At 57.7% G+C, this 12,345-nt stretch overlaps 1 protein-coding gene across 3 annotated transcripts in view; it reads right to left on the reverse strand.

Annotated features, from left to right (window-relative positions):
• The window catches only part of CBFA2T3 (CBFA2/RUNX1 partner transcriptional co-repressor 3), a 91,856-nt gene extending 82,538 nt beyond the window's left edge, over nucleotides 1-9,318 (reverse strand). For 2 of the 3 annotated variants that reach the window (XM_033128322.1, XM_033128323.1), the window contains exon 1: nucleotides 8,943-9,318. In XM_033128322.1, coding sequence (XP_032984213.1) covers nucleotides 8,943-9,297 — 355 coding nt within the window. In that variant the 5' untranslated portion in view covers nucleotides 9,298-9,318. The remainder of the gene's footprint in view (nucleotides 1-8,942) is intronic. The other variant, XM_033128320.1, reaches the window with a different exon arrangement.
• Nucleotides 9,319-12,345: the final 3,027 nt, after the last annotated feature.

Consider the following 12,345-nt stretch of genomic DNA (forward strand, 5'->3'; position numbering starts at 1 on the left):
TGACCACAGGGGGAGAAAATGGAAAATTACAAAAGAATACATAGCACATGTAACAGTGTAAAACACGGCACATCACAATATATCTGGGAAAGACACAGATAAAAGCAGTCCCTTGGATGAGTGGAAGCAAGCAAACTTGCAGGTGAGGCTCTAAGTGCTGACGTGTGTTATTGGTCCCATTTTACTGATGAGGAAATGGGGCCCGGGGGGTTGGTGTTCGAGCAGCTTAGCCAAGAGCCCACTGAGAACACTGAACTGCGTCCTGCCCCAGCAGGCTGGCTTTAGACAGCTCCTGACCCCATCTCACCACTCCAGGGTGGGGCAGCCTCAGAAAAGGGGGGGGGCACCAAATCTATAATAATTCATTTTTACGAAGAAGAGACAAGGAAGGAGTGGGCTCTGAAATGAACGCTGCGTGCTCGCCCTGTTTCCTCCCTGTGGTGGAGCTTTTCTGGTGTGTATGAATTATTTCATAATTTAAATTAAAGAGAGGCTGCAGTGACAAAGAATGAGATGTACAGGGAGCACGTCAGAGGCCCAGCTGCTGCTGTTGATGGGTGAGACCTAACCCTCCTGTCTCCCAGGCCCCGCGGATTCAGAGCAGCCAGTCCAGTGGGAACTGGACGTGAGCCGGGTGTGAAATGTTTCATATTCTGGCAGCCAGAGTGAAGGAGAAAGAAGAAACGAGCAAAATTGGCTTTAATGTTCTGTTAAATGTGATCTATCTGAAACACTATTATCTTCACATGGATTCCAGTTAAAAATGATTAAGGTACTTTGCATCCTTTGTTTTGCACAAAGATGTTGCAGTCCTTCATCAGGGTGGCTCAGGTTGGACTGGCAGCCCCAGGTGGTGGCAGAGCTGTGAGGCGCCCAACTTGTCCAGGGAGCAGAGGGCCCTTCAGTCCATTTCACAGGTGGTGAACGGAGGCTCAGAAATGCATGGTGTGGTGAGAGGCGAGAGGCCTAGTTGGGGTGGACGAGTGTGCTTGCCTGAAAGAGGGGCTGTCCGCCCGCCTGGGGATAGCAAGGAGGGGAGGGGCTGCAGGCGGGCGGTCCAGCTGTCTCTGGGTTACCTGGGAGGGAGGGAAGCACCTGGCAGTTTCAGTTTCTGACAGGAAGCTGCCTGCTCCTATCTCCATGCACCAGCTGCATTCTCTGCCCTGAAGCTCTGGGTGGAGCCCCTGCCTGGAGAGCCCCCCAGGGACAGGTGGGGGCTGTCCCTCCAGCTGCAGACAAGGAAGCCCTGGCTGAGAGGCCACGGCCAAGCTCAGCCCCTTAGCCAGCCTCTGGGTCTCAGAGGACTTGGGGGAGCAATGCTTCTGGGGGCCGAGAACAGGGGAGTGACATGAGTTCTGACTTGCGTTTTTTGTCACCTGCTTTGTCACCTGCTTTTAGGATGTGTGGTCCCAACCTTGGTCTAGAAATGCTGCGGTGGTGGAGGGTGGTGGAGGGCCCTGACGTCTGTTGTTCTGTCTGTCGGTCTAGGGCAACACCCTGCACTGAGGCTCCCTGGGAAACAAGCAGGAAGAAGGTAGGAGCCACCAGGGGAGGAAACCTCTTTCCTCTCATGGCGGAGGCAGGAGTAAGTGCCTGGCCATCAGTGGGGGCGATGGCAGTGTCCTGTGGGAAGCGGGCCCTGGGACCCTCGGGCAAACAACAACCTCTCTGAGCTCTGGTCTGAGCTCCAGGGTCTGGGTGTTGGGGTCCCATGCCCTGGCTGGCAGGCGCCCTGCACAGAGTGGGAGCTGGAAACCTTAGGTCCTTTCTCTTAATAAGAGAACCCAGCTGTGAGAAAACCCCAGGTAGCCAGCTCCAGATCTCGCAGAGGGAGCCCGGTTTCTGAGGAAATCTGGAGCCTTCGATGGAGACGGCTGAGCTGGCCCTGGCTGGCCTGGTATCTGAGGTCCCAGCAGCCTGGAGTGAGGGGCACAGCCAGGTGGGCCAATGTGTCACGTCCCTCCTGCCCCTTCCTGCGTGTTTGTCCTTCCTCCCACTCTGCTCCCCCCTCGTAGGGTCTGTGAAGTCGGGGCTTTCCATAGCACTCAAAATGTACCCCAATTTGGGAGAAAGGAGGAAGCGCTGGGAGTCTGCAGGGCGGAGTAAATCCCCTACTTCCTCCTCCATGGGCTCCCTCTCGGCACCCCCAAGTGTCCTTTGCCAGGGGAGAGACTGCAGAGGGTCACAGCCAGGATCCTGGGAGGGATTAAGCACGAGGATGGGGGAAGGAAGGGAAGTTCTAGACAGTGGGCTGGGCACGGGGACAGGTGGATGTTGCTTGGGGGGACCATCCTCCAGACTCTCTGGATGCTGGCTGTCCTCCCCACATCCCAGACAGGCCTGCCGGATTGTGGGGTGAATGGCGGAGCTGTTCCCCAGCCCAGCCCTTCTATTTCAGCCACTGATCTGGTCCGGCCCTCTGCCCTTGCAGATGAGTAAACTAGAATCAGGGAAGCTACAGCACACAGACCAGAGCACAGACCCTTGCCAGAGGTCATGTCCTCAGAGCAGCCTCGCATGACTCCCCCCCACTCCTCTCAGGCCTTCTCGCACTGCACCGTCCAGCCTCTCGATGTGTCTGTGAAGCTGTGCAGACCCAGGGAAGGGACGCAGCCACAGGCCCCCTTGGGGCTGTGAGCCACACACTAGCAGGTGGCCCTCTGAGGGAGGGACCCCTTTCTGCACCTGCCGCCAACCCCTCAGAGTGAAAGCCGCACCTAGAGGCCCACACCCTCCTAGAGCCCTCAGTCGTGTGGAGGAGGCAGTCAAAACACCCACGTACACTTCAGTGGTGGGTGGTGTGAGACCTGGGCAGGGATGGGCCCACTTTTCAATAGGTTCCAAAGCAGCAGCCAGCAGGGGTGTGGGACCGGGTGTCTCACCCTCAGGACCCTGGGACAAGCAGGCAGCTCTGTCGCATCAGCTGGGATGTGCTTAATCCAGGTGTCAGCTGTGGGCCTCAGGCTGCACCTGCCTTGGGCTCCCTAGTGTGGAGCGTGCAGACCCCACTGCAGGCTCTTGGAGGGTCCAACTGAAGGTGTGGGCTGCTGAGGGTGACTTTCCCAGGAGGAGTTGTGGGTGCAAAAGAGATTTCCTTCCTGAGGTCCCACCTTGGCTACATCTCTTCCTGAGGAGGGTGCTCGACAGACAGGGAGGACCCCAGCTCTCCTACAATGCTGTATGACCTCAGGCAGGTTCCTTGACCTCTCTGATTTGTGTCCTCATCTGTACAACCAGATCAATCGTGCCTTGGAGTATGGCTGTGAGGAAGCCATACCTGGGGCTAGGAAGGAGTCTGGAATTGGATGGCCACTCCCACTCTATCAGCCCCCTCCCCTCCAGTAGCCCGAGTTTTTGGGGAGTAACTGCGGAGGCCCTCTCCTGTGTCCCCACTATCCAGGGGTTCGCTGAGTCCGAGGCAAGTCGCGGTCCACTCGGAAGGCCTCCTCTGTCCGAGAGACAGGCCCCTGGGTGCACACCCAACTCATCATCCAAGGATTGCTGAGCCCTTGACAATGCTACCTGTGCCCCCCTGCCTGGAGCAGAGACAGCCACGCCTGAGGAGGGTCCTGCCGCAGGTCTCTCATGTGCCAACGCAGGAGGATGCGCCTGAAAGCTGGCTGCACCCTATACCTCCTGATCCACCAGCTCTGGAGAAGGGGTGTGTGCAAGCACGGGCCTCTGACCCAGGCACCCCGGGCACTCTGGCCGAATGGGGCTGGGACAAGGGGCGGGAAAATAGCCCACCATGGCTGTGCCAGTGGAACATGCACGTAGTAGTTTGATGATGAAAATTTCATTACTGCAGCTCAACTTCGATGCCATAACAATCAATATAAATGACCCAGAGTCCATGGGCAACTGGCTAGCCTGGAGTGCCCTCAGAGGTGGGTGGGTGGTGGTGGGAAAGGCCCCTCGTCTCTCCCTGCCATGGCTGCCCTTGGCCTTCTCCCTTCCCTCAGCCCCATCCCAAGTGGACACCTCTGGGAAAGAGCACAGGATGGAGATTCCAGGCTCAGCTACACCCCAACTGGGCCTCTCCCCAAGCTGCCCTTCCTGGCTGTGCCTCCTCTGGCCAACTGCAGTCACGGAAGTGAAAGTGCATGAGAAAGCCCCGCGCAGCCCAGAGCAGGCAGGTTAAGGATGCCTTTCTTCTTAGTCAGGACATGTCAAGAAGTGAAAGTCTTCTTTGCTACCTCCAGCTGTCCCTGTGGGACCACTTCCTCCAGGAAGCTGGCCTAGATTGCACCCTGTCCCCCTGGGTGACATCCTGCCCTTTGGCTGTGTTTTCCTAGACTTGGATTCAAGGTCCAATGGTGGGAGGACGTGGGGGGTCGGTGTCCTCTTGCTGGCCGGTCCAGAAGGCTGGCGGGATGGGGAGAGCAGTGGGAAAGAATGGGCAAGTTCTAGCAGAAATTGCGGGTCCCAGGAAAAGAACAATCCATGTTTACCAAGAAAAGAAAGGAGTCCACTTTCCCAGAATCTGGGGCGGAACAAAGTCCTCCCTCCACGGGCTTCCCCTACGTCCTGATACAAAGATACAAGGATGGGGGCTGTGCACTTGAATTTTCTGGGAGACTCAGTCCAAAGCATCCATTTGTCCCAGAGTCAAGCCCTGCCCCCCTCTATGCCCTGGAGGCTGGCCCTGGACCATCCCGGGGCTTCAGGAGATGTGGGGTTTAAGAAGGGAGAGAGGTTGGTGTTTATTTTTCTGTCCACTCTCCTGAGAGCTTCCTGGCTCCCTGGATGGTCACAGTCCCTTACTCCACTACCTCTCCCGGCCCCTCTCTCAGCTCCTTGTTTCTCCCCTTTCTACTCCTCAGACCAGGAGGTATAGGCGCCCAGACTTCTGTGCTGTCCCTGCCACTGTTTGGCCTTTGTAAATGGTTTCTCTGTTACCTAGCCACACTCCATTGCCCCATCCTTGTGCTCCTGGTTTCCTGCCCGGATTGCCTGACCTGGCACGGGGTCTGGGGCTAGCTTTCCATCCTAAACGGTCCCCATACCCATGTGCCTCTGCATCTGTCCTGCAGGGTCAGCAGAGCCGGGTTCAATGGCACCTCTGCTCTTGCTTGCTGTGTGCCCTTTGGAACGTCAGTATCTTTTTCTGTGATGGCAGTTCCAGAGGCATGCAGGACTTGGCAGGCCCTGAGCTGCGATCCCGACACTGAAGGCCCCAGCACTGTGTAGTCAACAAGGAGGGCATAGGAGGTGGGAGATGAGGTCTGCCGCTTTGGTCTGTGTCAGACCTCCGTGCCCTGCAGGTTATGAGAAGAGTAGGGGCAGGAGCAACTGTATAGACAGAATCAAATAAGTGCTGACAGTACTTTGCACAGACACAGATGGTCAGTCATGTCACAAGTCAGATGGTCACTGTGGCTTGGCCCTCATCCCCCATCGCAGACAGGAGCTGTGACTCCAATGTTCTCTCATGCGTACTCTGACCCCAGACACTCTGGGCCCTCCATGTGTGAATCTACCAGCATCTACCGAAGAGGACCATCTCCCCAAAGGGGTCAGGGCTGAATAAAAAGTGGGGTGGAGGGGGATTGGAGTAGAGACCTCTCAGGCTTTAGATTGCACCACTTGCCCAGAGGTACCTGGCCTCCCTGGCAGATGCTGGCCATGTGCCCAAGTCCTAGCCATAGGCTGTGACAGAAATGGGCTGTGCAGGCTCTGGACATCTTCCCCCAATCCTGCTACCTGGGACACAGATGGGACAGTTGGAATGCCATTCAACTGGATTAGAGTGGTCCTAAATCCAATGACAAGTGTCCTTATAAGAGGAGAGGACACAGAGACACACACACAGAGGCCAGGTGGTGATGACAGAGGCAGAGATTAGAGTGATGCGGCCACAAGCCAAGGACTCCTGGAGCCGCCAGGAGCTGGAAGAGGCAGGAAGGCACCTCTTCTAGAACCTTTGGAGGGAACGTGGCCCTGCCCACGCCTGGATTACAGACTCTGCCTCCAGAACTGGGAGGGAATAGATTTCTGTTGTTCTAAGTCACCTGGTTTGGGATAATGTGTTACAGCAGCCCCAGGAAATGAATACAGCTGGAAGGGCATTCTAATCAGAGAACATTCCATAGAACAGCCTGTGGTCAGGTAGCAGCTGAAGGAGGAGGCAGAGCGTGAGGGAGGGAGTGTGAGGTGGGGAGGAGAAGCCCATGCCACTTGGTCTCTGAACACTGACCCCGAGCCAGGTGACCCAAGGCTGGATTCTGGCTTCTTCACAGGATGGTGCCTTCCATGGGAGTTTGCCCAACACCTCCTAACATCCCACCCTGCCTTGGTTTGCACTCCTCTGATGACGGGTTGCTCACTATCTAGAGCTTAACCTGCAATCTGCTACCTGGATCCCACACTAGCCTCTCAGATGATACTGAACAGGCCTGTCTCAGGTGGTCACAGTACGTTGCCACCCCGCCCCCCCCCAGCATCCTCTGCTTTAGGCTAAATTGTGAGATTTCAATGACTCCATCCCCTGCACCTCTGCCAGGTATCCTGGTTCCCACCTCTCCTTCCTGTGGGGGCACAGCACGCTGACCTTCAATCTTCTCATCTGGAAAGTGGTCTCATGGGGACAAGCCCCTAATCCCAGCGCAACTCCTAGTACAGACAGTAGGCCCCCGATAAATCTGCGTGTAGCAAATCCTTCTCTAGATGAGGCTGTTCCTTCCACCCTCCACAGTTGGGTTTTCACCTGCCCTCAGAGGATCCACCACACTTTGGGGTCCTGATGGGTCCCGGACCCTCTGCCACAGCAGGCCTGGTGAGGGTCCCAGTCCCTGAAGGCATGGGCCAGGGAGGGGCCCAGATGCCCAGGGTTGCCCTGTGCTTGGCTGTGGGATCCGATGGTCAGAGGAACAAAGGCCACATCTGCGCCCCCATTCTCGGCCCCTCCCCCCGAAACCCCCTCCTCCTCAGCCTTGTACCAAACAGGAGGGCAGCAGAGCTGCATTCACATACGTTTGTTCTCAAACAGAAAGAATTTTAACACTTCAGCCTTAAAAGACATGACTTATTCTTTTCATAGTTTAGAGACACTTAATGTCGTTTTGGGTCTCAAAGGTCTTCAGACACTCTTGGGAAGCCTGTGGGCTAAGAAGCTGCATGGTGGAACTATGCCGCCCACGGGCCTATCCTGGACCCCCAGGCCTCAGGTCCCCCAAGGGCTCCCTCCAACCTGGCCCACTACTGCTTTCCCTGGTGGTGCCTTCTGGCATTGCAGGGTCCAGGATTTGTCCTCCTGGGAGTGAGGGGTACTGGGCCTCTCCCGGAGTGGCTGTGGCCGTCTATGGGGCCAGATGATTTAGGGAAGATGGGACATGAGCTCCTAAAAGCCAGTGGCACAGGCTGGGACCTCCGTGCCCAATGCACTCAATGCAATGCCCCAGTCAAATGCCCACTTCTTTCCCTCCTCCCAGTGAAGCCCCCCAAGTGAGCAGCGCCCCTCTTGGGATGGATGCTCAGTGACCATGGGGCAATAAACCGATGGCTGGGATTCTGCATCAGAAGTCCACCCAGACCACACGTCTGCAGCTCAACCAATACCGCGGGTGACATTGTGAGTACAGCCGGATGCATGGCCACCTCCTGGCCTCAAGCTCCTTCCCTGGGTCCTCCAGCACCCTCCTCCCCGCTCCGTTCCACACCATCCAAACGAAACAGCAGCCAGAAGCTCTCATGCACACCTCACCCGGCTTTCCCCTCCCTTCCTGGCCTGGCTTTTGAGAGCTGCTTTTGCACTCCATTTGGGAGCAGGTAGATAGGATTTGACACACAAGGAAACTGAGGCATAGGTGAGGAAGGGCTGGCCCAGGGCACAGCGACGGGTGGCAGAACCAGGCTGCTGGTTCCAGGACAGTGGGGTGTGGTGCCCATCTGAAGCTGGATGGGACCAGAGCCTCCAGTCAGCTCAAGGGGCAGGGTGACCCGCTCCTAGGGCCGGTGACCTGGCACCTCCCCGTAGGCATCCTTGAGTCACCCACATTTGGGAGAAGCCACTAACACACTCATTATTGTATATGAAGTCGGGCCATTCTAGCTTTGGATGTGTCTGAGGTGACTGACAGAGCCCCAGGTCAGGGGCTGGCCCTTAGGCCCCTAGATGGCGGCAGGTGGGGACCTGCTCACGGAATGTGGTCTCTGTAGAGGAGGCAGTGCCGCCCTTTGGTAGGGGTGCTGAGTGTGGGTGTCAGGGGCCCGCTTAGACCTTGGAGATGACTACAGCAGTGAGATTTAGGGCTGTGAGCTCCAGAAAGTTCCAAAGGCTACTACTCGGAGCCTGACCACATGTCTGTAGGCTAAGGAATAGGGTCATCTGCTTACAGATTCTCTGGCCCCTGAGCCCTGGGATGAGTTCCTGTTAGACCCCCAGGGATTTAATAGCTGGAGTCAGGGTGTCAGGAGGGAGACGGGGGCCAGGTTCTCCATGTCCCCCACTTCCCTCTGGTACTAGCTGCAAAAGGCGGGAACCCTGGCAGGGCTGCTCCCTGTCTGGACCATCACTCGCTCCTGGGGCCCTGGGCTAGGCCCTCTCCCCACTGGCCTCAGTTTCCTCGTCTAACCTCCACGTCTTGGGCCGCCCAGGAGGAGGGCTCTGTGCTCCTTACCCGTCTGCACACCTTCCTCACTGACTCTGGGACACTGACCACTGAGGAGGACAGAGCCCACCCTCCCATATGGAACTCAGCAGCCCCTGCCTCCAGCATCTGCTCTGGGTAGGGCCCACACACCCAGCCTGGCACCTGCCAGGTCCTCCCTAGGCCACCTGCCCCAGCTGTGTAGGACTGTGCCCTATGGGGAGGCTGTGTGGATGTTTGACGTGAGTCAACACAGCAGGCTCTCGCTGTCAACAGAGCTGGGCAGGCAGCAGCTTGGAGATGTCACTCTCCGGCCACCTGCTCCAGCTGCTCCCCCACCCCCCATCCCCTTACCTTGGCTGCCCTTCCTGGGACCCCGGGGAGCCAAGCAGCTGGGGGACGCCAGGAGTCTGCTCTCCAGCACAGGGGCTGCGTGGGACATGGAGCTGGAGGTGGATCCTGGAGACTGAATCTTGACCCAGGTGCGAGGTAGGCAGCCCTCCAACAGGGGCCAGTGTGGGGCCAGGGTCAAAGTCGGCTGTGAGTGCCTTTGCCGGCTGACCTCGTGGGGCCTCAAGGGACAGATGAAGAGTTCTGGCCAGCCTGGGTTTCTCAGAGCCTGAGGACTCTGTCCCCCATAGAGCTCTGGGTCTTCTAGCAGCCACCGCCTGCCTGCTTGGGGAAGGGGCGGGAGGCGGCAGGGGCTCATGTGATTCAGGGCGGGCTTGGGAGGCAGGCGGTGGGGGAGGTCTCCCTACAGGCTGCAGGCAAGGCAGCCAGCTGTGTCCCTGCGATACTGCGGCTGGGGGGCCAGGGAGCAGCCATGCAGCTGTGCCCACACCGCTTCCTCAACAGGAACCATCTGGGCCCAGCCCTGCCCGGCCTTCCCTTGTGGCGATTCCGGTCTGACTTTCCAACAACTTCCTCCTACCGCCAGCCGGTGACACCCCACCCACCTGAGCCCGGGCCTGCTGGGCGTGTTTCCTTGACCTGGGAGGGGCACAGGTCAGCAGCACATGGGGTCAGTGACCATCCCGGCTGATCCCCCACCTGCATCCCTGCCCACCTGTCTCCCCACCCTCCTGGGCCTGGCCCTGCCTTCAGCCTGGGGTGGTCTTGGGCTCTCCTCCGGCTCCTGCCCTCCGCCGGAGACAGTGGGAAGACAGGGGATAACCTGCGGCCTCACCAAGGAGACAGTCTGCCTCATGCCCTATGCCCCTCCACTGGCCCTGAGGCCGGCTCCCTGAGGACCAACTATGGCTGCAGCCTCAGCAGCCTTACCCAGGCCAGAGGGTGCAGCCTGCAGACCCAGGGCTGGCACACAGGCGTCTGTGCTATTTTGATTGAATTGAGTTGAGTTTTGAGGTAATGCCTGCACATGATGACTAATTCAAGCAGTGCAGAAGGGAGCACGGAGAAAACTGAGACTTCCTTTCCCCCGTCTTTCCCCAGAGGCAACCCCTGTCACAGCAGTTGGGCATCCTTCTCCAGAAACGAGGTTGTGTTTGTTCCTGGAAGAGGCTACCACGTGCATGTCCTCCATACACGACCCCAGGGCTCAGGGAGAGAGGAGGGTCCTGTGAGAAGCGCCAGCCCCTGGGCATCACCGTTGTCCTCACGGCCCCTCCTTGCTTCCTGTGCTCTGATTCAGGGTCTGAGGGTCAACTGTCTTCCCTGGTCAGTGATCACAGTAGTCCCAGCTCCCAGACGGTTTCCAGGAAGTCAGATCCTGCCCTGAGATGCTGAGCATGGTCTGCCACATGGTTGGCATGCAGCAATGCCGCGGTGACTCTGATGGCTGGTATTAGTATTCTCGTCGTTCCCATTGTTGTTGTTTTCCAGGCTGCAAGAAGTCGGGGGCAGGAATCAGAGTCAGGAAGTAAGGGGTCTTGGGGAGGCACAGTCCCCTGTGAAGGCAACAGGACAGCAGCCTGGGTGGGGCAGCCCCCACCCCCAGCTCCAGGCAGATGTTCAGGTAGCTTGCACCTGTGGGGACCCCCCCCCCCCACAGATGGGACACTTCCACTTTCCTGATGAGACCTGGTTTTCAAATTAGCGGGGCTGACAGAGTTTGAGTTGGAGACAGAAGAAAGTTGCCCGTGAGTGTGGAGTGGGGGTGCTTGCCTACTCCCTGCTCCCCCAGGGCTGGACAGTTGGTGTCTGTGGGGAAGCGGACGTTGGCTGTGGCTTTTGGAGCTGGGCGGCCTAGGAGATAAGGAGTTGAGAAGGAAGTAGCTGCAGCTGGAGAGGGTGCAGGGGGGTGAGGTGCTGGGTTGATCCCTCCTGGTCCCAGGACTGCTGGCTCCAGAGACCACTGCCATTTGCATGGGGTGGGATGGCGTGGAGGGAGCCAGGGACCTCCCCTCCTTCCTTTCCCCCACAACCCCCACTCTCTTTTTCCCTCCTTCCTACAAATACTATGCGAGTCCACTGTGGGGTTACACAAGTGCCCCAGACAGCCCCGTTTCTGCTCTCTGGGAACTTATAGGAGACAGACATTCAACCAATAAGGCCCCAATAGATGTGGCCCGTGGAGCAGTCAGGGAAGGTGATTTGGAAGCTGTGTTTGACGGATCAATTAGGAGCTGTGCCTAGCGAGGTGGGGAGAGCGTTCCAGGTAGAGGGGCCCTGAGGTTGTCTCACCTTCAGGCTTTTAGGAATCTTCAGGATGGCCAGAGAGCTGGACGGAGGCCAGTGGGGGACAGTGGGAGAAATGACAGTAGGTGGAGGTGGGCCGGGAAGCCTGCCAGGCTGGGTTTCTTAATTCTGCCTCCTCTCCTAGCATATAGGAGTCCCCAGGACTGCTGGGTGGATGAATGGGTGGATGGGTGGATGATGGTGGATGACAATGCATGGATGAATGGGTGGATGGATGGACGGACGAACGGATGGATGGAAGAATGGGTGGGTTGATAGATAAATGATGGGTGAATGGTGGGTAGGTGGATGGGTGGCTGGATGGATTGGGAGATGGATGAATCTGTAGGAACACAACACTATGCAAATCTCAGGCCAGCCCTTATTTACAGAGCAGGGAGCTACTTTACAGGAGTGACATCCACAGTCACAAAACCCAAAGAGGGATGGATCTAAGTCACAAGGCATCCCCAGAGAAGTCTGCGGAGCTGTGGACAGTTCTGTGTGAGCCATGCCAGGCCAGCGCCCTCCAGTCCAGTGCGGGCACCAAACTCTGCTTCTGGTCCCAAATGAGGTTGGTCAGATGGTGGTGGGAGACAAGATGGGCAGGAAGAAACCTGCCCCCGTGTTCTTGCTCAAGCCAGAACGAAGGAGGTCAGCCCCCGATTGGATGCCCCGCCTGCTACTCCTTAGCTTAGGGTGCCGCTCAGCAAGCTCAGAGCCGGGAGGAAGGTGCCACATGCGTGATTGGGTGAGTCTGAGGAAGGAAATGAGAATGCTAACAGTGACAGCTATGACAGCAAAGCTCCTTTACTGAGTGCGGAGATGTGCCAGAAGCTTCTTGAGGTCTTGTTGAGTCTGCTCAGCACCAATGAGACTGGCACTGTTAACGCCCTGTCACTAACAGACTCACAGCAACCTGCCCACGTCACCAGCTGGTGCTCTGGCAGCCGGGGGTTGGGACCCAGGCTGGATCCAAGTCAGAACCCCGAGGGTGACCAAGGAACAGGGTAGAGGACCCTGCTGCAATGATTACCCCAACCTTGCTGCACACAGTCCCTCCGGCACCCATCCTTGGTCTCTTTGCTTCTCACCAGCCCCCATCCTCCTTGAGTGGCAT

The sequence above is a fragment of the Rhinolophus ferrumequinum genome, chromosome 15 (assembly GCF_004115265.2).
Source record: "Rhinolophus ferrumequinum isolate MPI-CBG mRhiFer1 chromosome 15, mRhiFer1_v1.p, whole genome shotgun sequence".
Taxonomy (NCBI): domain Eukaryota; kingdom Metazoa; phylum Chordata; class Mammalia; order Chiroptera; family Rhinolophidae; genus Rhinolophus; species Rhinolophus ferrumequinum.